This window comes from Haliaeetus albicilla, chromosome 23, assembly GCF_947461875.1.
Source record: "Haliaeetus albicilla chromosome 23, bHalAlb1.1, whole genome shotgun sequence".
NCBI classification, from domain to species: Eukaryota; Metazoa; Chordata; class Aves; order Accipitriformes; family Accipitridae; genus Haliaeetus; species Haliaeetus albicilla.
This window is the reverse complement of record NC_091505.1, coordinates 4,812,358-4,839,070: the sequence shown is the minus strand read 5'-3', so window position 1 is coordinate 4,839,070 and position 26,713 is coordinate 4,812,358. Positions and strand designations below refer to the sequence as shown.

At 39.2% G+C, this 26,713-nt stretch overlaps 1 protein-coding gene across 2 annotated transcripts in view; it reads left to right on the top strand.

The window, feature by feature from the left end:
• COL4A5 (collagen type IV alpha 5 chain) overlaps nt 1–26,713 on the top strand; it is an 89,065-nt gene that overhangs the window by 43,868 nt on the left and 18,484 nt on the right. For both annotated transcript variants that reach the window (XM_069810978.1, XM_069810979.1), the window contains exons 12-38: nt 85–126; nt 235–327; nt 2,526–2,579; nt 2,685–2,741; nt 4,940–4,984; nt 5,085–5,138; nt 5,317–5,358; nt 5,822–5,954; nt 6,762–6,935; nt 7,872–7,955; nt 9,157–9,249; nt 9,827–9,897; nt 10,177–10,368; nt 10,806–10,974; nt 11,664–11,756; nt 11,847–11,951; nt 12,527–12,624; nt 12,890–13,040; nt 14,238–14,351; nt 18,636–18,803; nt 19,705–19,794; nt 20,616–20,765; nt 22,059–22,157; nt 23,156–23,245; nt 23,951–24,090; nt 25,037–25,163; nt 26,423–26,503. In XM_069810978.1, the coding sequence (XP_069667079.1) occupies nt 85–126; nt 235–327; nt 2,526–2,579; nt 2,685–2,741; nt 4,940–4,984; nt 5,085–5,138; nt 5,317–5,358; nt 5,822–5,954; nt 6,762–6,935; nt 7,872–7,955; nt 9,157–9,249; nt 9,827–9,897; nt 10,177–10,368; nt 10,806–10,974; nt 11,664–11,756; nt 11,847–11,951; nt 12,527–12,624; nt 12,890–13,040; nt 14,238–14,351; nt 18,636–18,803; nt 19,705–19,794; nt 20,616–20,765; nt 22,059–22,157; nt 23,156–23,245; nt 23,951–24,090; nt 25,037–25,163; nt 26,423–26,503 (2,809 nt within the window). The remainder of the gene's footprint in view (nt 1–84; nt 127–234; nt 328–2,525; nt 2,580–2,684; nt 2,742–4,939; nt 4,985–5,084; nt 5,139–5,316; nt 5,359–5,821; nt 5,955–6,761; nt 6,936–7,871; nt 7,956–9,156; nt 9,250–9,826; nt 9,898–10,176; nt 10,369–10,805; nt 10,975–11,663; nt 11,757–11,846; nt 11,952–12,526; nt 12,625–12,889; nt 13,041–14,237; nt 14,352–18,635; nt 18,804–19,704; nt 19,795–20,615; nt 20,766–22,058; nt 22,158–23,155; nt 23,246–23,950; nt 24,091–25,036; nt 25,164–26,422; nt 26,504–26,713) is intronic.

Here is a 26,713-nt window from a genome sequence, read left to right as displayed (position 1 = left end):
TCATTGATGGTGGTGGTGGACTGTTTTGTTTTTCTTTCTGTTCATTTGTGACATCTAAGGGCTGATGAGTTATACTTTTTGCAGGGTAATATGGGTTTGAATTTCCAAGGACCCAAAGGTGAAAAAGTGAGTAGGTGATCATGATGATATTTTTGCTTATTACTTTCAAAATATTTATGCATGCTATTTTGGCTTGTATTGCCTGTAACAAACTGCAATCTTCTTGCACTTTAGGGTGAACAAGGTCTTCAGGGACCTCCAGGGCCACCAGGACAAATTGGAGAACAGAAGAGACCAAATGACATTGAGTTTCAGAAAGGAGATCAGGTGAGTGGGAAACTATATCCAACTACAATGAGCATGTGATCAAGCTGCAGCCTCTGTTGGTTTGGCTCATATATACTGACATCCTGCTTACTGCAGAGGTTCTATTATTTTTCTCAAAGTACTGAATATTTCAGGCCTGAGTACTTTTCATTTAATAGAAGGCATGCCAGTCACATTAGCTCAGTTACTTCCCTTAGTAAAATAACTATTCTTAAGAAACTCCCTTAAAGGAAGTTCGTAGTAACAGTAAAAGCAGTTAAAATATTCTCATTCCTTGGAACACCCAGACTGCACATATCAAAGCTGTCTGGGGATTCAGATTCCCATTAATCAACCAGCTGTGTCATCCATTGTGAATAAGTCTTTCAAAACTTTTAACTCAATTTCTTTTTTCTTTTTTTTCCTTCCCTCCCCTCCCCCTCCTTTTTTTTCATTAGTGATACCCCGAGATCTTTCTTCTTTGTGGTCTGAATACAGTGCTTTTCCTGTTTCTGGCCTCTCAAAAGTAAATATCAAGCCATATTATGACAGTAAGCTCGAACCGTTGGTTTGATTTGTATGGATCCTTCCCCACCCATAAATGCCAAAAAGTCATTGGGAGAGTTGCCATTTTTCAAGTTATATTTTTTCCTTTCTTCTTCACCGGGGAACATTTCACAGTACCGTTTGATTCTGGGTGCCAGTCATAGACAGTCTGAGCAGCACCAGCAGGATCACGAGTGCCTGGATTTCACACTTTCTTCGAAGTTTTTGTGGTATTCTCAGATACCACCCTGAGTAATAGAAGAGTTGAGGTAGACATTTTGAGGCAAGAGTGGTGAGTGATTGTTTTTATGCTCTGGTTATTTTGCAAATGTCACCGTAGTAGCTGAGTTTTAAACTATTAGTTTACTTTCCACCTTTTCATCTTGGGAAATGTGTCAGAGAATAACACTTTGGTATGAAGCAGTATTTTCTTTTGGCGGGATGTAGGACAATTCTGCCCTTCATCTTGATCAAAAGCGTTTGTTACCCTCCCTTTTGGAAGAACAGTAGGGACTTCTAAGGCATTACTTAGACTATCTACTGGTGTACATTTGCAATGCACAGTCATCCTAGAAAGGTCTCAGTCTCTATTTTTGCCTCTGTTTTACCAGACAGTAAGACAGAAGGTAAAGAGCAGCACTGTGTGTCTTTATAGTTCTAAGAAAACACAAGGTGACATTTGACCACACTGTAGTTGAAGCAAAAATTCATCTGGCTTTATTAGGATCCGAGTAATTTGCTTCTGTCATCAGGGATCTCTGAAGGACTAATTATACTGGCATTAAGTTATATAAATGTACAAAATAAAAGCATTCTAACTACATTCCTTTTAAAGCACTAGGACTTACAAACACAGTCTGAGTGCGTTGCCTTTGACCAACATTAACAATGATTTCAAAGTTTAAAAATTTGTTTTTATTTCAACAAAGGGTATGCTTGGTACCTATTACACAATCAGTAAAAAATTTCAACGTTACACTTATTTTTTTGTGGAATACACATGAAGTTCTGATGTGTACCTCCACCTATGATCTCTGGCTGAAAAATCAAGCATATAGATGGGCTTGTAGAAGTCTGGGAGGCCTCCAAGAAAATAACAGAAACTCTGCATAGAAACCTTTTGTGGGTTCAGTAGCCTGTAACTTATTTTTAGGTTAATGGTGAAGAGATTTAAGAACTTGTACAAAGGTGTAATAAGACAAAATAGAAACCCTAACTTTTTAACACAGTGATCCTGTGACACTCTTCTGATGAACATGCTATTGATCCTGATGGCCTCACAACTTCAGCAATTACCAGTCACCTAATGACTGTTGCTCCTGTAATTTCAGCAGGATCTGGCATTTGTTCTTTCTTTCTTTCCTTTTTTTCTTCCTTCTTTTTATTATTGTATAGCAGCTGCAGGCCACCAAACCAGCTGCAGTGCACGCAGGAGGCAGTTGTGTCTTAGTGGAGTGAATCATCTAAATAAACAGGATAAGCAGTTAATAAAATTTATAGATGCACTTGAAGTTCCACACAGAAAGAATAAATATGATCCTTTACTGTTCAAAGTACTTGGAAATCTAAATGACAGCAAAAAAAGATTCTATATATAAAAAAAAAATAATCAACTGAGCTACTAGGGAGTGATGGAGGCTTTAATCCTCTTTTTCTTTCCCCATGCTTGACAGGGTATTCCAGGTGATCCAGGCCCACCAGGACTTCCTGGGCCACAAGGCCCTCCTGTGAGTAGTCCTCTTTTAGTTCTTTTTTTGTTGCATCTGTAGGAACTGTAAATTCATTCTACTCTGGCTTGTGGGCTCAGTTTAAGATGATGTTTGTATGTCCAGGGTCTTCCCGGTGGCGTAAAAGGTGAAAAAGGTGAGCAAGGAGAACCAGGCAAAAGAGTAAGTAGTCTGTTTAACCAAACATTTATCTTTCCAATCAGTGTTATCTTTGAGAATTGAGCAAATGTTGAATTCAGGTGGGGCCATCAGCCTCTGGGTAAGAGATTTCCTTTTTTTTTCCATAACCTGGCAAACTAGTAGATGACGCATCTGATTCATGAAAGTGCTTCTAGCTATGGATCTCTTGGTGCTTTCTGATAGAATTATCTACATGTAGATCTTGGTTTTGGGGGCAGGAGAAAATAATTTGAATGATGTTATCTAGTTACGCGTGGAAATCTTCTTCAAAGTTGTTGGGCTGCTTGACTGAAGCAGCAGTTTTCCCTTTCCTTTTAGAGAGGGTCCTCTTTCAGTTTGCTATGTACTGGGTTGCCAAGCAGCATGAGATTGGTATATATTTAAGCTGTTCTATGTAAACTCATTCTCAGTGGGTTTACTTGTGAGGTGAGTCACAAAACCAAGTCTCTGAACACTGCATTAAGACCAAAAGTCCATTTGTTATTTCCCAAGAGGCTATTTCATTTTATGTGCTATCTGGGGAGGGGACGAGTCAGGATAGCTGCATCTAAGGATAGCATAAGTCACTTTGTTCCTGTCTAGACTCAAATCCATCCTGGAATTTAAATTTACTTGGATATCACAACTCCGAAAAGCTGAGGAAGATCACAGAAGTGCTAAGAAATAGGATGAAAATAACATGGGCTGGACGAGCAAAGAAAAGTCAAGTTGCTACTAGCTCAAACATTCTGTTTTTTCAGTTTCACAGCTACTGAACCCATAGTTTCATCAACATAATGGACACCTTCGAACACCAAAACACAAGACTTGCTCAGCTAAATTGGACAATATATAAACACTGCTTAGAAACATGTTGGTAATAGGTTTTCCAGTTTCCATAGGAAATAAATACAATGGAAACAAATGTTTGGTATTCTAGATAAAATTCTTCTTAGTTGCTGAGCTTTATAGGAGGGCTTTGATTTGCCTTCTTTAAGGAACATAATAAATGAGGCAGATTTACAAAGCCAAAATTCTCATTATATTTTGAGTTGTTTTTTAATTGTATTTTCCAAGTTGCTTCTCTCTGCAAAAGTAAATGGGAACCACGTAAATTTGCAAAGATCTGAAAGGATAAAAGTCCTGAGGGGATATGGCAGATGCCTATTGCTGAAAGCTTGTTTACCAATTTTTTTTTTTTAATTACTCTGAATTTGGGCATGTTGCATACTTAAAGTGCAGTTTAAGTTACTCTAAAACTGCCTTTTAGGGCTCCATATGATTCTGTGTGGCTCAAACCCATTTCAGATATACTCATAAAAATGCCAGTATATGTAATCAAACAGGTAGTTCCACAAATTCACAGGAAATCTTATAACCTCATTTTTGAGAATCAGAACTCATCACTAATAATAAAGAATTCACAAATCACATTATACTCCAATAGACTTTATCTGTCAGGTCTTATTATCAACTTAATGTCTGAGAGTTGATCTTGGCACTGTGGTGAAACTTAATCACCTGTTCTAGTTATGTTCCAGCAGGTGTCCCCCATACATGCTGCTTCTGTAATGCTAACAATAGAGTTCTATTTGTCTTACGCAGTGAATGGTCTGGAAAAAAGTGGAGCTTGCACTACTTTTGTTGCAGCAATAGCAAATCTGTTCAGCAAGAATATATGGTTTTTAGAAGTCACTTTTTTGAGCAGAACTGCGCTTTATATTTTTGTTGATACTATTCTTCAGGAAATGGCATTTGGTTTAAAGGAGAGTTTCAAACACAGAAATGTTTGTATTTCATTTCACTGGTCACATTATATTAATTTCCTAATTAAATGTAATGTTCTAGTGTTTAGGGAGTTAGGATCTGATTTCCAAATAAAGGACTTCTCTAATGTTAAAATAAACAGGGTTGTTAAACACAGTGAATCAGCAATAGTTAACTGGAGATCATTTTGTGCTGTATTCACACAACATTTCTTTGAGACTTGTCATGGTTTTGAGCTCTGGTTTTCAACATGAAAACCTCAGTTTAGATAACTCCATTGATTATACTTAGTTGATGCCTTTGACATATTTGTCACAAGGACTGCATTCTAGAGAAAATTTGTTTTATTGAAAAATGAGAAATAAATAACAATTTCCATAAGAATTCTTCACCACTGAAGCATTTTATTTCAATGTGTGTTTATGTCTTTGAAGGGAAAGCCTGGCAAAGATGGAGAACCTGGTCAGCCTGGTAGGGATGTGAGTAACTCATACATTTCTAATCTAAGCAGACTCCTTATAAGCTTTTCTTCTGATATGGAGAAGATCTGGGTGTGATTATCTTTCTCTTTTCTTGAAGGGTTTACCTGGTGGGCCTGGAATAAATGGTGCTCCAGGAAGAGATGGTGAAAAGGTATGCCAGGTTTTTTGTCATTATTGCTATAGTAGCTTGAAAATCTGCCATAGCTGAGTTCAGTTCTGGCTGAGTAGTAATTGAATTGCCTATGCTATTACAGTGTTGGGGAATATTTGCAATAACTTTCTTGTGTACCAATGCGCAGTATGAAAAATGCTCTTAATTTCATTGGTAGGGTGAAAAAGGTGACATTGGTCCCCCTGGTCCTCCTGGAATTGTAAGTTGCTGATCCTTTTCTTTCTGCATTTGGTTGACAGTGTTGTTTCATCATAGTTCTTGGGTGACCGTTAGTCCCATCTCCAGATAGAACAATAATGGAACCAGTAAAGATTTCATATATTCACTAATAGAAATGATTGTTTCCTTCTTTCAAGATAGATTCTGTGCTCTAGGATTTGCTAGGTTACAAACACAAGGCTAGACAATAACCTCAGACCAGCAGAAATTCAGTCAGCTTCACTGAAGTCTTTTCTAACCATGTTGGCTTGGCAGTAAAAGTGCTTCCTATTGGGGAGTGCGCTTTACTGGAATTTTACCTGGTAATTCAGTGGAGTGGGAAAAGCATCCTGTCATTTGTATAAGGTTTGAAGTATGTTGAACTTCTCCTCCCTCACATCTCTTTACTGTTGAGTGACTTTTTTCTTGGCAAGTTGTTTCACATGAACATGAAACATTTACAGGTCATTTCAAGACCGGGCATTGATGCAACAGTGGGACCAAAAGGTAGCAAAGGATTGCCAGGACTTCCAGGAGCCAAAGGGGAGCGTGGATTCTCTGGTAGGCCGGGCCCACCTGGCTTGCCAGGTTCTCCAGGTAGGAGTACAAGCATTAAAATAAGTTGTACACTCAAATACATGGATGGCTATTTAGCTTCACAGTCTTTTCACACTCCTTTTGATAGATGGACTGAGTAGAAAGTGAAAGTAGAACTATTTAGAGCTACCTTTGAGCTTGAAGGGTGGCCCTTAGCTTATGGGGATAATATGAGGAATTCTGAACACTCATTGCCCCTGCTGTGGTGTACAGAAGGATGCTAATCATCAAGGCTGTCAAACACATACTAGCTTAATGGTCTGAGGGGTAATTCATCTCATATCACTTGCCTATAACATACATTATCCATTGATTACACAGAGAAAGTATTGTGTACCAGAAGTCTGGCACCTGGCCATCAAACCTAGTGTCTGCTGTACATTGGCCAGTACTAAAGGAGGAGATGATTTAAGTCTACAATGGGAGCGAGCGGTGACACCTGTATTTGCCTTATACATGCACAGAGAAGAACATTATGATTCTAATGTTACAGCTTGTAAATGTTCTTTTTTCCATCAGTAATTCCTTTCATTAGTCCTGTTTTATTATTTTTTTTCCTTCATAAATTTAGTTGTTGAGTCTCAGGTCAATTTTTCAAACAAAAATCTCTGAAAATGCAAAAGTGCGTATGTCAAACACTGCACATCAACATGTAGTTTGATTCCATAACAGAATTGTTATGGAGTACTTACATGGAAATACACAGTCTTATCTGTAGCATGTTATTCTTCATATATCATTGGCATCCTTGTGAAAAAGTGATTTAAACCTTTGAGCTATCAAGGAACTAAGTTCTTCCCATCTTAGGCATCACTACTGTTGGACCACCTGGCCCACCTGGCTTACCTGGTGAGAGAGGACAGAAGGGAGATCCAGGTTTACCTGGTGTTTCTATTCCTGGGCAACCAGGACTTGATGGACCACGAGGACCTCCAGGACCACCAGGTCCCCCAGGGCCACCTGCACCATCTGTTCCTCCTGGTAAGTGATAACCACATAGACCTCAAGTGAGCCCTGCTGTGACTTACCTGTGAGATTCAGCTAGACTGGAGAAGAAACTTGAGGGACCTTTGTGCTAACTCACATGATAATGAGAGTCCTCCAGGGCCAAGGAGATTTGACCCAGATATACAAAATGAAGTATTTTTCCAATTTATGTTACATCCTATTTAATCCAACTAGCGAAAGTTACATTAAAATTTGTGCATAAAGCAGGAGGTAACCAGTTTGACACTGTCTTGAGTAAATTTAGCTTTCATGATATGATATAATAAATGTTTGGAGGAACTATGCCCTAGTAAGAGTTGTGATACCAGGAGAGTCAAAGGAGTAATTTTTCACAGAATTCCAGTTTAAGTTCATAAATATTCTACTGTGTCAACCGCACAAAATTAGCTTGGGAATGGACACTTTGTATGAAGGCTCTTAGCTCCTTTTTGGTATATAGGAAGTAGGGAATAGGAGATGGAATATGAGAACTGGAAAGCTGTAGTGGAGTGGGGCTAACATGGTTCAGGGAGGAATTTGGTATCTAGATGGCACTGGCATCTTAAGTCCCCTCACTGATGATATTTCATACACTTGCTTTTATGATACGAGGCTGTATAGCAGAATGTAGTGTAGAGGTGGAATTGCGTAGGCTGTGGGAAGTAGTGGGAGATAGTTGAGGTTGTAAAGGAGAACTGATGATTGTTGTGTAACATCACTGATTGTTTCCTTTTAAGTTTGGATTACATTGGTGGGTTTTCATTAGCAATCCTCTGTCTGAATTGCCAAAATGTTTGTCTGTGATTGTGTGGGTATACTAGAATATCCACACAAATACTAGGAAGTACATTTTTGTACTGAATACACGTATTCGGTGCTGCTGTCAGTCTAACACAAATTGATCATGAAACCTCTCCCAATTCTCCTTAGGTGAAGGGTTATGTGAGCAGGGGCCACCAGGTCCTCCAGGAATTCCAGGACAACAAGGCTTTACGGGGGAGCGAGGCCAAAAAGGTACAGTGTCATGGCTATCTTGTTTTTTCTCAAAACTTCTTTAAACAATGTAAAGCCTGTATTAAATAAGGATAAACAGTGTCTCTTCCCAGTAGGGTTGAGTGCAGGTATTTTCTGTTTCTGAGTAAGAAAGCTGGTTTGTTTGGGAAAAGGATAGTCCCTCATCTAGTGTTAAAGCACAGGAATCTCGAAGTGACTGAGGGTACAACCAATGCTAGGGCCTAGCATGGATCATGATTAAAGTAAAATGGAGCTTCAGGTTTATGTGTACCTCCCAGGTAGATAGAAACAAAGTGCTTTGTAACAGCAGTTGCCAACTCTATGTGAAGAATAGCTTTATATTTACTTCATGAATAAATTTGACATTTTTTATGGAAAGCAACATTGAAATTATAAATGCAAGATTCCTAATTTGAGTTGGTCAATCTACAATGAGTTTGTTTGTTTGGTAAACAAAAGAAAGACGTCTTTAATGTGTGTCCTTGTTTCCAAAAAGACAACCTTGCAATGAGGATGCCGATATAGGTAAGTGAGAATCTTTTCCTAGCTCAACCATGGACATCCTAGATGACTTTGGGCATCTCACTTAATTTTGTACTCCTTTCAAACAGAAGTCTTTTTTCTTATGGAGATTGTAAAGATTAATTAATTAACCTAAATGAAGTGCTTAAATACTAGATTGACAAATGTCAGAAAAGTCTGTGTGTGAAGGAAAGTCCTAACCTTCCTGAAACCATTCTTTTTTTTTTTTTTTTTTTTTTAATGAAATAAGTTTAGCCTATTGTCAAATCAATGAAACATTCCCAGTATTTATTTTGCACTCTTGGAGTTTAATTAAAGTTTGGGATTTTGATGTATGTGTTTTAGAGTTGTAGTTTTGAAGTGTCAAGTATCTGCTTTAGAAGAGGACTCTTTTGCTGAGGAAAAAAAGTCCAGTTTTATTTTTTATTATTGAAAGCATTTTTTTTGTTTTCATTTCTTTTGCACTATCCTAAATAAATTCTAATCATATCTGATATTGGTTGTCTGACTCCTAGCAACCAAAAAGCTTCAGTTTGGCTTTCATGAGGGAAACCTTGTAATATTGAAGTGATCATATAATTACATAAAATAGTCATTTTAGACTTGGTATTATAGATCAGTAGAAGGAAAACAATTGCTGTTGTGTTCAAGTATGCTTTTTCAATGCAAATCTTTTTAGGTGATCAAGGAGACACATGCTTCAATTGCATAGGAACTGGAGTAACTGGGCCTCCTGGGGAGAGAGGACCACCAGGACCTCCAGGTAGTCCAGGTAAGGCTGTAGTCTTCACTATTTTGCTTAATATATTCCATAAAGTCATTTTTGTATCTGAGTATCTGTGTATAATGCTAATGATATATCTGTGTATTGTTTAAAAATTCAGATGCACAGTTGCTGGCTCCGGTATATAGTTGGTGCATGTCCTTTTTGCACAATTGGGGAGTGTTAGGAAGAAACAGGCTGGATATGTGCAAAACAATCACTCATTTTTTTAAATCTAGTCTTTCAAAACAAAAATTATCAAAGACAGACTTGCAAGCATTCTGCATATTGAAGGTTTATGGTTTATTTATCTGAAAGTGAGAAATTAACTTTTACTACTTGCTAATCCTGAAATGATAGAGGAGCTGGAGCTTTTAAAAAGTGTGACATTTTTTGACACTACTGATTTAACTTAGATTTGCAAATTTTGTTCTGCTCAAATAAAATCAAGCTTTCAAAAAAAAACCAGACTAAACCTTGCCTGGTTTTAAAACAACTTAGATATTATCTTATGCAAACAGCATGCTTGATATTTACAGCTTCTACAGTTTTATGTTTTGCTTTTATGTTTTTCTGCACTACTCAGGTTCTCCTGGTTTTCCTGGACCAAAAGGTGAAAAGGGGCTTCCTGGATTAACTGGCCTTGTAGGGCCACCAGTAAGTGGTGGTGTTATGTTCTGGTGGGAAAATAGTGTCTCGTTTGTCTTGCATGTTTGGTAGTTCTGTGCACAGCAGATATGAATTCTTGTTTAACACTTCTTTTTTGTCCATAACTAGCTTGAATGCATTATTCTTATATCTTATAAATATATATAATAATTAATAAATGAGATATATATATAAAATATATATATATATATCTTATAAACTCAGAGAGGGACTGAAAGAAAAACTAAAATGCCTTTTTTTTTTTCTTTTTTTTTTCTTCCCCCTCAGGGATTTCCAGGGTCCCCAGGTGCTCCTGGGAGACCTGGTGCTAAAGGAGACCCAGGGGATGTCCTGACTTCACCAAGAATGAAAGGTGACAAAGGAGACCCTGGCTTCCCAGGACCTCCGGGTCTTCCTGGCATAGATGGCACTCCTGGACGAGATGGACTGCCAGGTCTACCTGGGCCTAAAGGGGAACCTGTGAGTTCCATTTTATGCTGTCTTTGATTGGACAGATGTTTTGGGAAGACCTGGATGTATTTGGCATAGTGCTGATAAGAGGACTGACATATGCACTTTTTTCTGAATGTGACTAACACTAATTCACTTCAGTAGGTGCCAATCTAGTGGTGACATGAATCTGTCAATGCCCCTAAAAATAAGCTGAGACTTCTCTGGAGTAGTGTCAGATGGTACTTTCTGCCATTGTCTACATTTCACCTATGCAGTGTGAAGAATTAAGTAGCCAGGTTTAGTCCTTCTCTCTACCATGTTAGTAAGATGTAGGCAGCTAATGGCCTTGAGACCTACAAGGATGGAAACTGCCAAAGAGTTTCAAAACAGAAGCAATGAAAAACTTCAGTCCTTTGCTAGTAAATATATGTGCCTCTTTCCCATTCTGCTCTCCCTTTTTTCAGGGCAGTGTTGCATTCAAAGGAGAGATGGGTATTCCAGGTGATCCAGGAATACCAGGTCTTCCTGGAGACAAAGGACTTCCTGGACCTCCTGGTTTTGGTCCACAAGGTTCACCTGGTGAAAAAGGCATCCAAGGTGTATCAGGCCGTCCAGGGCCCCCTGGAGTTCCTGGTGAGTTGGTCTCTGTGTGCTATAGAATGAAAGCTGTAAAATCAAGTTTTATTCTTTTGCTCCAGATAGTTGTCAGAACATAATGCTGCTTTTAAGTTTTTCCCAAAGGCGTTGTAAGACCTGGTATTTATAAGCTCCCTTATTGAAGGTCATCACAGAATCGCAAGTGAGCAGAATTTGTGCTATGTTACTATATGTTACTCACCCTTCTGCTGTGACCTCTAGAGAAGTTCCTCCTTCTCCACTGACTATAGTGGAAATGCATTGTAACTACCATCTGGTTTATGCTTAATAATACTGCAACTACAACAGGTTTTGAAAACAAGGGTTTGCTTTGAACAAGTTTGCTTTTGTTACTTTCTTGCCCACTGCACAGATCCTGATCAAGTTGTGCTAGTGTCAGCTATGGAAAATAATATCTGCATGATTGTACCTAGGAGAAAGCTAGAAAAAAAAAAAACATTTCAAGAAAACTGTCTAAACAATGCTTCTAAGCCTGTAAGTGCTGTATGCGGCTCAGAGGCAGATAGCCTATAGGGTAAAGTGTTGCTGGTGTTTAAGTTCTTTGTAAGCTTGGGATGTGGCTAGCATCTTTTTCTGCTCAAAGAAAAACAGAAAATAAACTCCTCAAAGAAAAACAGAAAATAAACTCCTACTGAGTGATACATATTTCTTCTTTTTGGTTTTAGGTCCAAAAGGTGACCCTGGCCAGACTATTACAGAGCCAGGAGTTCCTGGCCCCCCTGGTCCTCCAGGAAGAAATGGTGACCCAGGTCTTCCAGGTAAAGCAGCAACTAGATATCCAGGGAATTCCAAGAGCTTTTTATTCTGACTGATTCTTGATAACTATGTTGATTTTCTTCTTTTTACAGGAGATCCTGGTCAGCCAGGTCAGCGCGGCTTACCAGGCATCCCAGGTGCAAAGGGAGAGCCAGGTATTCCTGGCATTGGACTACCAGGCCCACCAGGCCCAAAAGGTGTGTTTACAGCCATGTTACTGTATTGTACTGGCTGGAAGAGGGGACTTAGTTGTGTCTCTTTGCTTTTTCCTAGTGAGTTGATTTCTGTCTCTGGAATCCTTAAAAAAATGTTTGTCTTGATTTTATACATCTTTATAATAGTTTCAGAAGTATCAGGAAAAAAACCTGCTGAGCTCTTATTCCTCTGTTCACTGAACTTACATTTTTCAGTAAACCAAGAGCACAGAAGTAAATGTAAAACTTTGAGAAATGATGAATGTTTGAGCTTGAATCAATAAATGATCTCTGAATGCTGCCTCAAGACATTTCGGCTGTAAACTGTTCATAATTTTTGTTAGAGCACACAGCATGGGGAGTTGCCCTCCTCTGAGAGGAGTCCCAGAGATCCTCTGTGGCAAAGACTGTATACTCAAAAGTTATCTCAGCCAAATGAGTACTCCTCAAGTATGCTTGAGCTAGCACAGGACCTCTTTTCAGAGATTACTTTTCATGGGCCCTAAGCATTTCTGGAAGAGTTGTTCTAATGCTTTCTGGTGTCCCCTTCGCTGCCCTAACCTCCATGTCTTGTGTAGGTTTCCCAGGGACTCCAGGCCCTCCCGGAGCTCCAGGAACTCCAGGTCGCCCTGGTCTAGATGGACCTCCTGGACCACCTGGTTTCCCAGGACAGAAGGTCTGTGTTTGCTTGTTTAATACAAAAATTCACTTTCTTAGAGGTTCTTCTGTGGCAGTGGGAAGTTGGTGGGGAGGATTTCACCTCTTGTTGTCAGCTTCTGATGGCAGGGAAGTCACGTTCTCTACTTGAGGTTTGAGTGAGGGTAGGAAAAAAGAAATTGAACTCTAAGGGGGGGGGAATTTTTTTCTTTGTTACTTTAACATTTTTAGGGGAGGCTAAATTCAGAAAAACCCCTTTTAAAAAATTTGTTAATTTGTTACAGGGGGATCGTGGATTTGGAGTTCCAGGACCCCCCGGACCCCCCGGACCACCAGGCACAAAAGGAGTTCAAGGACCTAAGGGTGACCCTGGCTTCCCAGGAAACCCTGGTCTCCCAGGACGGGCAGGTTTTGATGGAACTCCAGGGCCCAAAGGTATGGAGAACTGTCCTGGTTTCAGCTGGGATGTAGTTAGCTGTCTTCCTAGTAGCTGGTACAGTGCTATGTTTTGAGTTCAGTATGTGAAGAATGTTGATAACACTGATGTTTTCAGTTGTTGCTCAGTAGTGTTTAGACTACAGTCAAGGATTTTTCAGCTTCTCATGCCCAGCCAGGGCACCTGACCCAAACTGGCCAACAGTGTATTCCATACCATGTGACGTCCCATCTAGTTTAGGAACTGGGAAGTGGGGGGGGCAAGGATTCGCGGCTTGGGGACTGGCTGGGTGTCGGTCGGCGGGTGGTGAGCAATTGCCCTGCGCATCATTTGTACATTTCAATCCTTTTATTACTACTGTTGTCATTTTATTAGTGTTATCATTATCATTATTAGTCTCTTCTTTTCTGTTCTATTAAATCGTTCTTATCTCAACCCAGGAGTTTTACTTCTTTTCCTGATTTTCTCCCCCATCCCACTGGATGGGGGGGGAGTGAGTGAGCGGCTGCGTGGTGCTTAGTTGCTGGCTGGGGTTAAACCACGACAAGAACTCTCCCCTTTTCTGTTCCCTATGGAACTTGAAAAAATGTAGATGTGCTGGGAGTCATATGGCAGTTAAATACAAGCAGTGCTGACTTTAGAGCAATTACTTCAGGGTCCATTTTTCCACATCAGACATACCTGTGTAAATGGAAACTTGTGTTCTCAAAAGACAAGCCAGCAAGGGAGTAAATACCAATCTGTGGGTCAGTATCTGAAAGCCTGTATTCTAAAGACAAATCCTGTTAACGTGTGGGTAAAACTTTTTCAATAGAATAATTGTCATTTAGATGCACTGTGCTTCAACGTGCAGAGGGTTAGCAATTCATGAATTCCTGCTGTTAATCATTGTCTGTATTGAACTGCAGAGCATGCCTGGTTTGCTGGAGAGCATCTGTTGAGTTAGATGTGGACTATGATGCAGTAACATGTCTCTGTGTAGCCTATAAATGTAAACTGCATGCATTCCACATAGAGTGAGGACAAATCTCTGGCTTTCAGAAATAGCCTCTGAAGAGTGTTTTTTCCTGTGTTAGATCCATATTTGTTTGCATGCAAGGATGAGATTTCAAGTACAACGTGCAGGCACTCTGCTTCTGAAAGCAAGTATCTCTGAACGGAGTTCACTATTTAACTAAACGAGAGTGCTCTTTTAGGTGACCCTGGACCAAGTGGACCACCAGGACTCCCAGGCCCACCAGGCATCCCCGGCATTGGTGGTCAAGGTCCACCTGGATCTCCAGGACCTCCGGGTCCTGTTGGCCCCCCAGGTAAAACTTGCATAAATTATACCCTTAGTTTATTTCTGGCATACACCAAGCAGGTACACAGGACACTGAAGGTCCCACTGAACAAACAGGCAACGAAAGACAGAGACCTCATGTCTATTAGCTTGGCTGTTTTGCCAGTCAAGTGGGCAAAACTTGGTACATTGTGTTTTTTACTGAAATCAGAAGTGGAACTACATTCAGCCCTGCCATTGCACAACTTAGAGACGTCTCAAGGGTGTAAAAGCCCACTTTGGAGATGACCTGCAGCCTCAGCAGAAATTCTAGGAAGTGCTGTGCACAGATAGTGACAAAATCTCTGTGAAGGGGTTTATCACAATACTCTTCAGGACAAGACAGAAGGGAGCACAATGTCAGTGCAGAGGTTTTGGGGATACAGAAGAGGAGGAAAGCTGCCTTTAGCTGCTTGTACTGTGCTGTCATTACATTGCTTTCAAATAGCAAGATGGTCTTTAAATTCCAAAGCAATTATCTAGCTTACCAAACTGTATTCCAAATTCACTGGGTGAGAGGTATTTTTAAATAACTTTTTTACATTGTTATCTAGAAAATTAATTTCTGGTTTGGAAAAAAAGCAGACAAACTCAATCCCCTATACAATTCTGTTTGTCCTCCCTCTACTTACATGGTGAATGCAAAAATCAAGGGATTAATTCAGGTTCTCCCTGATGTGGCTAGGCACTGGTTTTTTTTTTCTCCCTGAATGGAAGCACAATTTAACTCAGTTAATGTGGAAAGGAAGAAAGCATGAGTATTCAAAACTAGCTGGTTCATTAGTTTGTAGAGGAGAAAATGTTCTCCAAGTAGTGACATGATACTGTTTTAACAAAAGTCTGTCAGTAAAAGGTCATACACATTCATCTTGTCATAAGCACACCTGCAAAAGAGCTTTAGAATTCCTCTTACAGAAACCTCTGAGTTCTGGAGTTCACGATTTCCTTGCACACTTCTTTTCTGCAAAAGCAAGAAGTTTTATGAGTCCTAATAGGTTTAAAGTAGATTGACAAAGTAGAATCTAAGGATAGTGAAAATTAGGAATATGTGTCTGAAGGGAGTTTGATTTCTTTTGTCTAAAATGACTGGTGACTGATGAAGATAAGAACTTCTCTGTGCACATAAGATGGATAAGAATCCACCTCTGTGCACAAAGGGTACACGTGCATGCATGCACATCATTCTTTTCACAAAGTTTGTTTAGGGAAATTCTTTTTCCCCTTCATTCAGTGAATGGGCTTGCTGTGCAACAACTCCTGATGTTGCAAAAGTGTGGCAGTCACCACAATGAGAACGTTCTCTGGGAACTTGAGCATGCCTGCAGCTGAAACACTTCACAACCCATCTGGTTCTTGCCATGCCTGTATGACTGTTTACATTTCGTGTTTGTGAGCTGCACTTTTTGAATGTGTTTGTATGCCAGCACTGGGATTGGCATTGTTCACAATGCATGCTGAAAAATTCATGGCCAACTGTAAGAGCATGGATCACAGATTGGTTGATCATGTTCAGATCTTTATGAACTGTAAGCTGAAATTCAGCAAAGTGCTTAACTTGAACGTAGGCAAGCACTTGAGTAAGTAGGCCCATGGAGTTTGAGTTCTACTCACATACATAAAGTGTGGGTCATGTTTAAGTATATTTCTTCACAAGGTTCCCAGTGGGGAAAGGAAGGTGTGGTCACTGCACCAACAAGTCTTGAGTGTGTCCAGTATTAAGAGCTAGGGACAGACGGGGTCTGGACAATGTGCACAGAGGTTACCTGAGCCAGCAGGTGGGTCTGCTGCCTGGCGTACTGTGCTTACTATACTGTCCTGAACCTGTGGTTGCACTTGAGGCTGAACTAAAACAGAAGGCAACACAGGTGTGTATTTGGGGTGAGGAATGAGATGTATTAGTATGGGTTTGAATGTTTCATCCAATGCATGTCCTTTTGTCTTCCTGTAACATCTCTTCTGGTGTTAGCCAGAATTTGATTTCACGTGATTGCCGATTTATTCTTCAAAATACCAATTTTGACAAATGCACAATTAGTATTAGAGTTGGTAGATTTGAAATGCTTATATTTTTGCTCTTCGTGTCTGTACTGACTAATCATTGTGGCTACTAACAGCATGGTGGCTCTGAAATCTAGTGCATGGTTGAAGGTCCCACTTGAGAAGTCCTTGTTATTTCCCTTTGCATTGCTATTTCTCTGTTCTGTGCAGAATGCCTTACATTACCATCTCCCATCCCTTGTTTGTTTTACTAGGCTGTTTTGATTCTGTTCCTTTATGCAACATTAGGGTAAAGTTGCTGGGGCTCTGTTTTTCAGGTAATTTGGAAAATTCTTGAAAGGATTTCCCTGTTCAGAATTTCCTTTCTCTGCACCACCATTACTTCAAATAGTTTGCAGTACCTCAACATTCTTCTTTTTTTGAATATGTAACAAATTACTTTAGAATTTTTTGTGTTGTCTATATTGTTCTAATTATGATATGGTTACATTTTTGAGAACCAGAAATTCAATTAGAAGTCATTTCTATTTTTAGAAGTATCTTTACCATTCTAGATACAGAGTTTGTCCTATTACTGGGCTATATATATATATTCCCCCCCACCCTTGCTGATAGAGAGACCCCTTAAGTGCAGAGAATGTGTGGTTCCTATCCATCCTCTGGTACTGTTTTTTTCTCTGCAAAGTAAGCAGTTCCAGGCACATGACAGCATAGTTTAATGCAGTGATAAGCTGCTGCCAAAGGGGAGCATGCTTATCATTAAATAAATGGAAGTCTATAGCCTATGCTGTCAAGAAAACTTGATCTGCCTTTTTAGTGTGCAGAGAGCACATCGTGACATCACTCCTAAACTTGTTCCTGCAGTCGAGAGCAGGGGTCACCGTTACAGAGTTAGAGAGTAATACTGCCTTGTAGTTAATTTATGAGGTTTTGGCATGGTGTTGTCATAATCTCAGTAGAGTATGCTAGGGCATGGAACATGCGATATACTATCTCTGTAGGTGTAACAATGTAAATTTGCATAATAGAACTAAAAGAATGTGGAAAAAATATTTAGAAGGTTTTTGTGTTTTAAAGAAGCATCTTTTGAAAATCCCTATTTGAAGGGATTTACCAGAATGTGATGCACATCAACAAGAAGCTGATTGGTAGGGTGTACATTGGTGTTCAGAAGGTGTCCAAGCCAGTATCTAGTAATCACAGTCTTGTGTAAGAAACAGTTCAGAAAAACCTTGTTCCCCAGTTGTGAAGAGAATAGGAGAAAAGTAGAGAGGGAAAAATAATTTTATTTTTAAAATATATCATCAATATTTGAAAATATCTTACTGAGTTTCTTGTTTCTGCATACAGTGGTGGCTGCATTTTGAAAAGACTTCCAATTTTCTTTGCAGTCTGGTTTCTCTTAACTGCATTAGTGTTGTATTCTTTGTACTTAGATCTGTTTTTGGCAACTGTAGGGTAGATTTTTTTCTTTGTTCTAATCTGTATGTGCTTTATTTTGTTTCCTAACTTAACGACTACTACAACTCCTTACTGCTACCTGTCTCAACTTCCTGATGAGCTCTAACTCGTTGGTTTTTGAACCTCAGGTTCCCCAGGTACTGTGGTTTCTTTACCAAAGCCTTTTCTTAACTTCAGATTTAAGAATAATCCTTTTTTGTCATCTACATTTCCAGAGAGAGCATCCTCACTGATACAGTGCACAGGAGGGAAGCAAGCACTGCTTGCTTCAGCAGTGCCTCAAGCTCGGTATCATTAGCATTAAACAGTCCTAAGCATATTTTGACAATTCATATTTTTCATTCAGGGAAATGTAATGCAATGCAGGATTTTGCTGTCCTTCAAAAATATTCAGCTGATGTTATCTTAGAATGTAGTAAAATTGAATCATTAATGGAAATATACTTGTAAGAATCTCAATGCTTAATGATAAAATACAAACCAGTCTGATCAATCTTGGCTTTTTGTTTTATTAGTCAGACTTAAAGGGTTGTTGAAGAGAGTTGTTGTTTTCCTTTTGAGATTCTTTTGAATTGCATTTGCTACAACTTGGTAAAGTTTTAGTAATGCTTCTTTACAGGAGAACATGGCCTTTTAATATGTGGAAGCCATTAAAAAATAAATGCCTTTAGAAGAATTGCAGGGTTTTCATCAGTGCTAGGAACAGACTGCAGATAAAACTTAGCTATTCCTACAGTACTACGCCCAGACACACACATATCTCAGCCTTGCCTTACTTTTTGCTAAAAGATTGTGTCTTAACAATGTTGTCTAGGGTTGCAAGGCATTCCAGGGGAGAAAGGGGATCCAGGTCCTCCAGGCTTCGACGTTCCTGGTCCTCCAGGTGACCGTGGAGCCCCAGGATATCCAGGACCCCCTGGTCTCCCAGGGCCTCAGGGTTCACCTGGACCACCTGGCCGAGATGGAATACCTGGATTTCCAGGTAAGTTCACATTTTTTACCTGTGGACAAAGACCAAACTGTAGTTACAGGTGGCTGCTCTTTATGCTTGGGTGTGCTACCTTAATGAGCTTCAATGTTTATCCTATCCATTTAAAGTTGGATAAATGTAACCATTACATCTCATACTTTAAAAAAAAAATCATAACAAAATTCATTGCATTAAAATCCTTGTCATCTCTCTACTCTTCCCTGTAACTTGATTCAAATATTTTCCATGTTACTCTGTTTCATAACTTTCAAACGTGACTTTGATCATCATTGTTATGACACTTTTCTAATTTATTTTGTGATTTATTTTTTTTCCCTAGTCACTGGTACAATTTAGAAATAGCATTTGTAATTACTTCCTTTAAACAAATTCTATCAATTGGATCCAACACATAGTTTTAACTTCCTTATTCTGTGTGTTAGACTATTCAGTTACAATAGTCCGTTCTACCTTCTGGAATAGAAATCTCAAAAGTGAATTTTGAGAATCTCTGTCTTCAGATAGAGGGGACGATACAAAAGATTCTAGAAATAGTGTATACCTAATTGTCTTTCTGGCTTTCAATAAATTCAGGTTTGCTTTCAAACAAGTATTTATGTTTCAAACCAGGGAACTAAACTTATTGGAGGTATACATATTCTTTCTACCATAAAGAACAGTGCACTGCAAATTTTCTTCCCAGGACCTAACTGGAAAATTTGCTACAGTTTTCAAGTGTCATTTTATCCGATTTAGACCTATACAGGAACTGAGTGCTTGTAATTCCTTTAAAACAGGCTTTATATGCATGTGCTGGTTAATAAATACCATAGAGATGCAGGGAAGTAGAAGTTAGGTACTGATAGGTTTTGAGTTTTTGTTCAGAATGACAATGGTGATTCAATGCATTTAGGTGCCAAAGGTGAGATGGGCGTCATGGGAGCTCCTGGTCCTCCAGGGCCTCCAGGAACTCCTGGAAGAAATGGCCTGCCTGGCTTGAAAGGTAATGTTTGTTTTGTCCGCCCCTGAAGAGAATGCAGAATGCTGTTTTCTGTGTTCTGTGTGGAAAGAGGTTTTATAATACTAACATCTAGATCTTCATTACTGGGATCTGCTTAGGTTGTCTTCTTTTGACAGTGCTGATGTTCAGAATTGCTTTGCAGTTTTAAGCCATAGCATTCAGTCACTCTTTTTTTGATTGATGTCATGACATGTTAGCTATTTTTAAAACATTACCTTTGGATTGATGGCATTGAGGTAGGGCAATATTTCTGAAATATGTTGTAAAGTCTGCTTTAAGTCAGAGAAAGAAGAAAATCAGCAGCTTTGGGTTATGGAGTCATGCAGAATCAACTCTATAGATATCACAGAGAAACTATTCTATCTACATTTTCCCAACCTCCTTGTTGGAGATGAATTTTGAAAGACTTTGGTAGAAGAAAAACCCATTCATGTCCCCAGAACAAGGAGGCTGTGAATCCAAAGCTGCTGTAGCTGTTGCAACTCCTCTGTGCTAGTGGCACAGTGTAGTGGGGCTCTGGGAGCTCTCTCGATGTGGATCATACAGACAGCTGCTTCTTCTGAGGTGGGCTGGCCAGAGCTGACAGACTGCAGCATACAGACCTCCCCATGCAGGCCACTCTCTCGGCTTTGTTCCAGGGCTTAAGATGCTGTGGAGAACCTTGCATAAACTGACTGATCATTTAGTGAATTCCAACTTCATGAATAAATCATGACTCCCTATGTAAGAAAAAGCATTACAAATATATTAGCCTACCTTAAGAATTATATTTTTTTCACTTTTGTTGTCTGTACCTACTGTAGGTAATAATGGATTACCTGGCCCACCAGGGCCTCCTGGACCGGTAGGACAGAAGGGCATCAAAGGTGAAGCAGGCCTGCCAGGTCCACCTGGAAAAGTTGATCCGAAACAGCTAGGAGCAAAAGGAGAAAAAGGCGAGCCAGGTGTTCCAGGTACAGAACTTTGCATGAGGGTCTGGGGAGGTGGCTTGTCCTCTACAGAAAACAGTGACCTGTAACTGAATCCATTACAGTTCATTCTTGCTTACAGAAAAAAATAAAGCCAGAATCTAGAGGTGGCTTAAGGTTCTCTAATTTTAGGCTTTTTTCTTAAGTGGTTCTATGACCAAGTTACTCCGTATGGTTAGTTTGCAATGTCCTTGCTCATTAACTGTTACTGTTATTTGGCATATGGCGATATTGTAATAGTACTAAGGTGCTTTCAGCAGGATTACGATTCAGTCTTCTAGGTGTTATTCCTAAGTGTGATAAGAGATAGTTGTCATGGCTGCTGTGCTGGTTGCATTCCTGCTGTCTGGAAGGCCCTTGGGCCTTTGCCTTGTAGGATGGAATTGTACAGGTCCTCTGCTCATGCATCACCTCCAGATTCTCCCTTTGGGTATCTCTGTAAGTTTACCCTCCCCTGAGCTACATGTCATCTCTGTGGGTGTTTCTACTAGGGAAGCTGGCAGCCTGGAAGGTTTTCTCCATTCACTCAAGTCTGTTTTCTCTCACTTGCAGGCTTCCCCTCCTCCCCCATCAAGGGTTCTGACATCTCCTTTGAACTCTAATGTAGTCTTGAGAAGAGTAAAAATACCCTAGAGAGAACCAGAATGCCTTTCTCTAATGTTGCGCCAGCCATTGTTGTGCTAATTTATCTATTGTATTAATGTCTATGAAGCCTAGGTAGGATCCTAAGGCACTTAGCCCCACCCCCCACCCCCCCACACCCCCGTTAAGTAAGAGCTGTAGAGGGCAGATTTAACTATGCCTGCAGGGCAGCACGAAGTTATTGTATGGGATAATAGCCACACAGAATTTGTAAAAAGCTGCTAAAATACCTGCATTACTTATTATAATATATCAGTCCCAAAGTGCTTCGGTGTAGCAATGCAATTAAACATGTATATAAATAACGTGGATGAATATAGAGAGGTTAGCACAGAGCCTGCTCCTCTGAAAAGATGGTCCCTTCTGAATAAAGTATATTGGCATTAGTCATAAAGTTACTTTTTCCTATACTTACATAGATTGTTCCTGTTCTGTAGTACTTTTAAACTTTCCAGAAGCGATATTTTGTGTTCTGCGATACTTCTCTTTGCTAAACTAGGGGGAATTATATTTACTGAAGAAAAATCCCTATTTGGATTTTTATTCACCTACAGCTACATCTGATCTCTTCAGGTAAAAGAAAACATACAGTATTAGTAAAATTAATAATAATAAAATGTACCTTTTTCCTTTGAGGTATTCCTGGTTTATCAGGACAGAAAGGTTATCAAGGTCTTCCAGGTGACCCAGGCCCACCAGGACTTAGTGGCCCACCAGGTGTGCCAGGATTGCCAGGTAAGTAAACAAGGCCTCAGATAGACGGTTTTGATGTGTAAAAATTTGCATGCGTTTTTACCACATGGGGTTGGGACGTTAATCCAGGTATATCTAAGCAAAACCTAGGGATTTACGCTTAAAGCTGCAGGACAGTTTTGGGACATTTAAAATCATTATCCAAACAGCACACTTTGAGCTCTTTCCTTCTAACAGACCCCAAAGCAGTTTTAAGCTGATCCCATTGAAGATTAGGATAGCTTTTAGGATGACTGGAACAGTGCTTGCTGCTTGAGCAAGCAACATGACTGCAGGATCTGCCAACAGGACTTGTCCGTTTCATGTTTATTTCTTATATTGTTAGTCATTATACTCAAATGGCCAAATGAATGTATTGCAAAGGCTGTCTGGATGTCATATCCTTGCTTTAAAGATTTGCAAGGATCAAGAAAACAAATTCTGTTTTGCACTGCTTCTTCCTATAGCTGTAATAATTTATCTGACATCTTGAATCTTTTCTTGCTATGTCTAATGTAGGTCTTGCTCTAAATATCTTGTTGGGCTTGGGGAATTTTTTTAAGCATCCGGGACTCAAACTGGTTTGAGCATTGTAGGTCACATTTAATTCCATAATAGGAGCTACTGAATACCTATTGCAAATGAGAAAGAGATAATGTGTTCATTCTGCAGAACAACTCATGAGAGACCAAGTCACACCAGTACTAAATTGTTTCAGATGGTTACTAAGTCATGGACTGAGATTTGACCCATTTCATTAGACTAATCTTCAAAACAAAGAAGAAGTTGGCCAGATCAAATCTTGGCTTGGAACAAACTGAAGATGTTTAATATTTCACCATAAATGGGTGTGAAAAGCATGTAGGAGCAGTATGAGGTCTAAGGCAACTCCAAATCCATTGCCTTTGTAATTAGATGACAAGCATATTCATATGAGAATGCATGAATGTCAGAAACTTTTAATTATTGCCATTAATTAACTAAACCCACAACTTTCCTAGGCACCAAGGGAGACATGGGGCTTCCTGGGCAGCCAGGACCAACAGGACCTCCAGGGTTAAAAGGTGCCATGGGAGAGATGGGCCTTCCAGGTTAGTTTCTGTACTTGTATTTTACTTCATTTTGGCCATTATTTTCCTTTTATATAGTACAAAGGTGGATCTGCTTGTGTGCAGTATCTAATAATATATTTAAATGCTAATGCAGATGAGGAATACGTAAAGCCCTACATACATACTTGTTGAAATAGTACCTAAGAAATTGGAAATTCCCATTAAAACAGAAAATGCAATACATATTATTTTAAAGTGGTTACAGATGTAGAAGCAGAATGATCTACATTTTGTAACTTTCAAACTTTTCTGGTTTCTCTGATTCCACTCTGTGAAAGTTCAGAAAAAAGATGACTGTAAACCCACCTGTCAGAAGACAGACATCAGACACAAGCAAAAGAGGAAGGAGAAAGTGAATTTCGTTATTTAGAAAGATTGCTGAAACAAAAATTCCAGTTTCTGAGGATTCTAATATTAAATTGTGCCTAAATACTACAACAAGATATTTGGTTTTGTGTAAATTAAGAATAAAAAAAGAAAGCCTAGAAATGTCATGCAAAAAGCTGTGAGAGATTTTTAGATAATTTAGTGTTTTTTTAAAAATAAAAACACATTAGGTATTCAAAGCCAGCCACTCAATTTGTTAGTGCTTTCTAGTTCAGTTGCTGTAATCTGAGTGATTTCTCTAAACTACTGCAGAAGTTTTTTTTATATTTATAAAACTTGTATTTTATCTTTGGACAGGTCCCCCAGGGATTAAAGGCAGCCAAGGAATAGCAGGACGTCCAGGGCAGCCTGGGCCTGCAGGATTTCCTGGACTGAAAGGGGAGAAAGGTGACCCTGGTCTTTCAAGCATTGGTATTCCTGGTCTCCCTGGACCAAAGGTACATTTACAAAATTCTTCAACAGAAAATTCCGTAAGGGAATTAGATTCTGTGTTGATTTTTTTAAATTATAACTTAATTTATTATTATTATTATTATTATTAATTGTAAATATGTATACAAATATGTGAATAACAAGTAGGGTTGACTGTGGTTTGTTCTTTTCAGGTGGGAGCAAAAATTTCTAATTTTAAAGGTGAAAATATTTACATATAATTTAATCTGGTTAAAGGAGAAGATTGTTTACCAGACCTTCCAAGCTGTGTTCAGTTAGTGGCCTAGTCTGCACTGTGACACCTGCTGACATTTTGGTAGTTGGCAGGGATTTATACAATTAATATCATTGTTCCCATGTCTAATAATGTAGTTAATTCTAAAAAAAACTAAGACAATATGCTTTTAAGAGTAAATTACTAATGATATATCATGATTACTGCTGCTTACAATTTTTAAGTCTATGTAGAACATTTGCACTAACATTTACCTATATCGTTCTTTCTGTCACCCACAAAAAGGTGACAAAAAGACCTACAGAATATCTAGCAGCCTTCACTGATGCCTTACAATTGATGTTGAGCAGCAATTAATTTAGCAAAAACATTGCATGATAAAAGCTCCACAGATTTCTTTTTTTATTCTGCATTATCATGGGGTAAAAATCCCTGTCTCTTCCAAAAGAAGAGAACACTCTTTTCTTTAATGTAGGCCAGTTCTGAGGAAAAGCTACGATAATCTGTACAAAATTGTAGGGGAAAGCTGTTAAAATCTTTACAATTGCTATTTCCAATTAATTTTCTGTGTGAGATGGTTAACCATTAACTGGATATAAGGAGAAGTGTACACAATATAATGATGACCTTTTTGTCATGGTAAGACTGGGAACATACAAGAAGGGCTTACGCACCTTACAAAGACCAGGTTCTCATTTCTGCTTAATGTTTTCTAGGGTGATCCCGGTTTGCCTGGATACCCAGGTAGTCCAGGCAGTAAAGGTATAGCTGGAAATCCTGGTTTGCCTGGATTTCCGGGCAGTCCAGGTGCAAAAGGAGAACCAGGCCTTCCTGGATTCCCAGGTAATTCTGAACAGGATTTTTTTATTTTCCCACTTGCTTATATTGCTATATACATCTAAACACAGTGGGTAACTGGTGGAGGGCTGCAGCTTCTTTTAAAGTTTCTAGCAATCTGCTGCTTCTAAGCTTTGTGCTGTTGGAATTGTCACTGCAAGAATAAGAGCATGAATGTATCATTTAAGAGTGCCTTCTGAAATTATTCATCTGCTCTGAGAGGATGTAGCAGTTGTGTTAGCTAATGCTCTCCATTCCCCACAGCAGTCAGACTCTCACCTCCTCTGACCCACAGCATAGCTGTGTTTGGCTCTGTATTTTTACTTCATGAATTGATAAAAAATTGTCATCAGGAAAACTGGGCTTTTTAAATAGCATCTATTATCTAAAAATATGTTCTAAAGAGAATCTCTTTCTGAACCATAATGAAATCAGGTTTTCACTCTTTAAAAAATATCAATAAAGATTGTTTATGGGTATGTCAGTTCTTCCATTCTCAATTTAAAGAAACAACGTTTTTACCAATGCTGCATTTGCAATAAAGGCCGTTCTACAAGCATGCTTGAGCTGCTTTAATGTAGGAAGTTAGGGAATTTGTAACAGTGTAGTCATGGCAGCAGGAAGCTTAGAAGAGAACAAAACCTGGCCATGAACCTGACAGTTTTAACCTCTGCTTCATGTCATGCCTGAAAGACTCTGAGCAGTCAAAACAGGGTATTGAGACACTACTTCGACCAGGCTCAGATGCTGCTCAGAACAGACATACTGCAACAGATCAATTGCTTCTCCTACCTCCCGCTCAGTTCATGCTGTAGGGGTGAGAATATGGTGTAAATTCTAATTAAGACCATTTTTATTAAGATCCTTTTTCAGGAAAGGAAAAGAGGATTGGAGAACGACTATCCAAGCACAGTTCATAATGCTTTCAATTTGTTGTCAAGCAGAAACGCCTGTCTCTAAAATGCTAATTTCCTAGCAGACTGCCAGACTCCCTGTGTCCTTGGCCATGGGCACTCAACATTTAAGAAGACAGAGTCTTGAGAGTAGCAGTAAGGACAGTTGTGCTAGTATGTTTTGTTTCTGTACATTCTTTGCCTTATAATTCATCTCCTTGATCAGATGTAAATCTGCAATATGAGCATAAATACAGTATCTTGATACAATTAGCTCATTTGTTACTCAGGGCATCTCAGATTACAGCATTTCAAGATCTGCTGAAAAGCCAGTTTTGCGCTTAATTTGATTGAAAACCCCGTATTTTACAGGAACGCCAGGAATTCCAGGACCAAAAGGTATTGAGGGGCCTCCAGGTAATCCTGGACTGCCCGGACCACCAGGGCCAGTAGGTGAGCATGAACAGTGCAGCAAAGGTCAGCTGCTTCTGTGAAAAACATAACACATGAAGCCACTTCCTTTCTTACCTTTTTAACATCACGAAAATGCATTTATATGTATATGGATTCTCAAACACCATTGCACACACTTAGTTCATTGAAATTAAACAGAAAAGAAAGAAGTTTTAACTTTCTCTTGACAACTTATGTCTGCTGTCATAG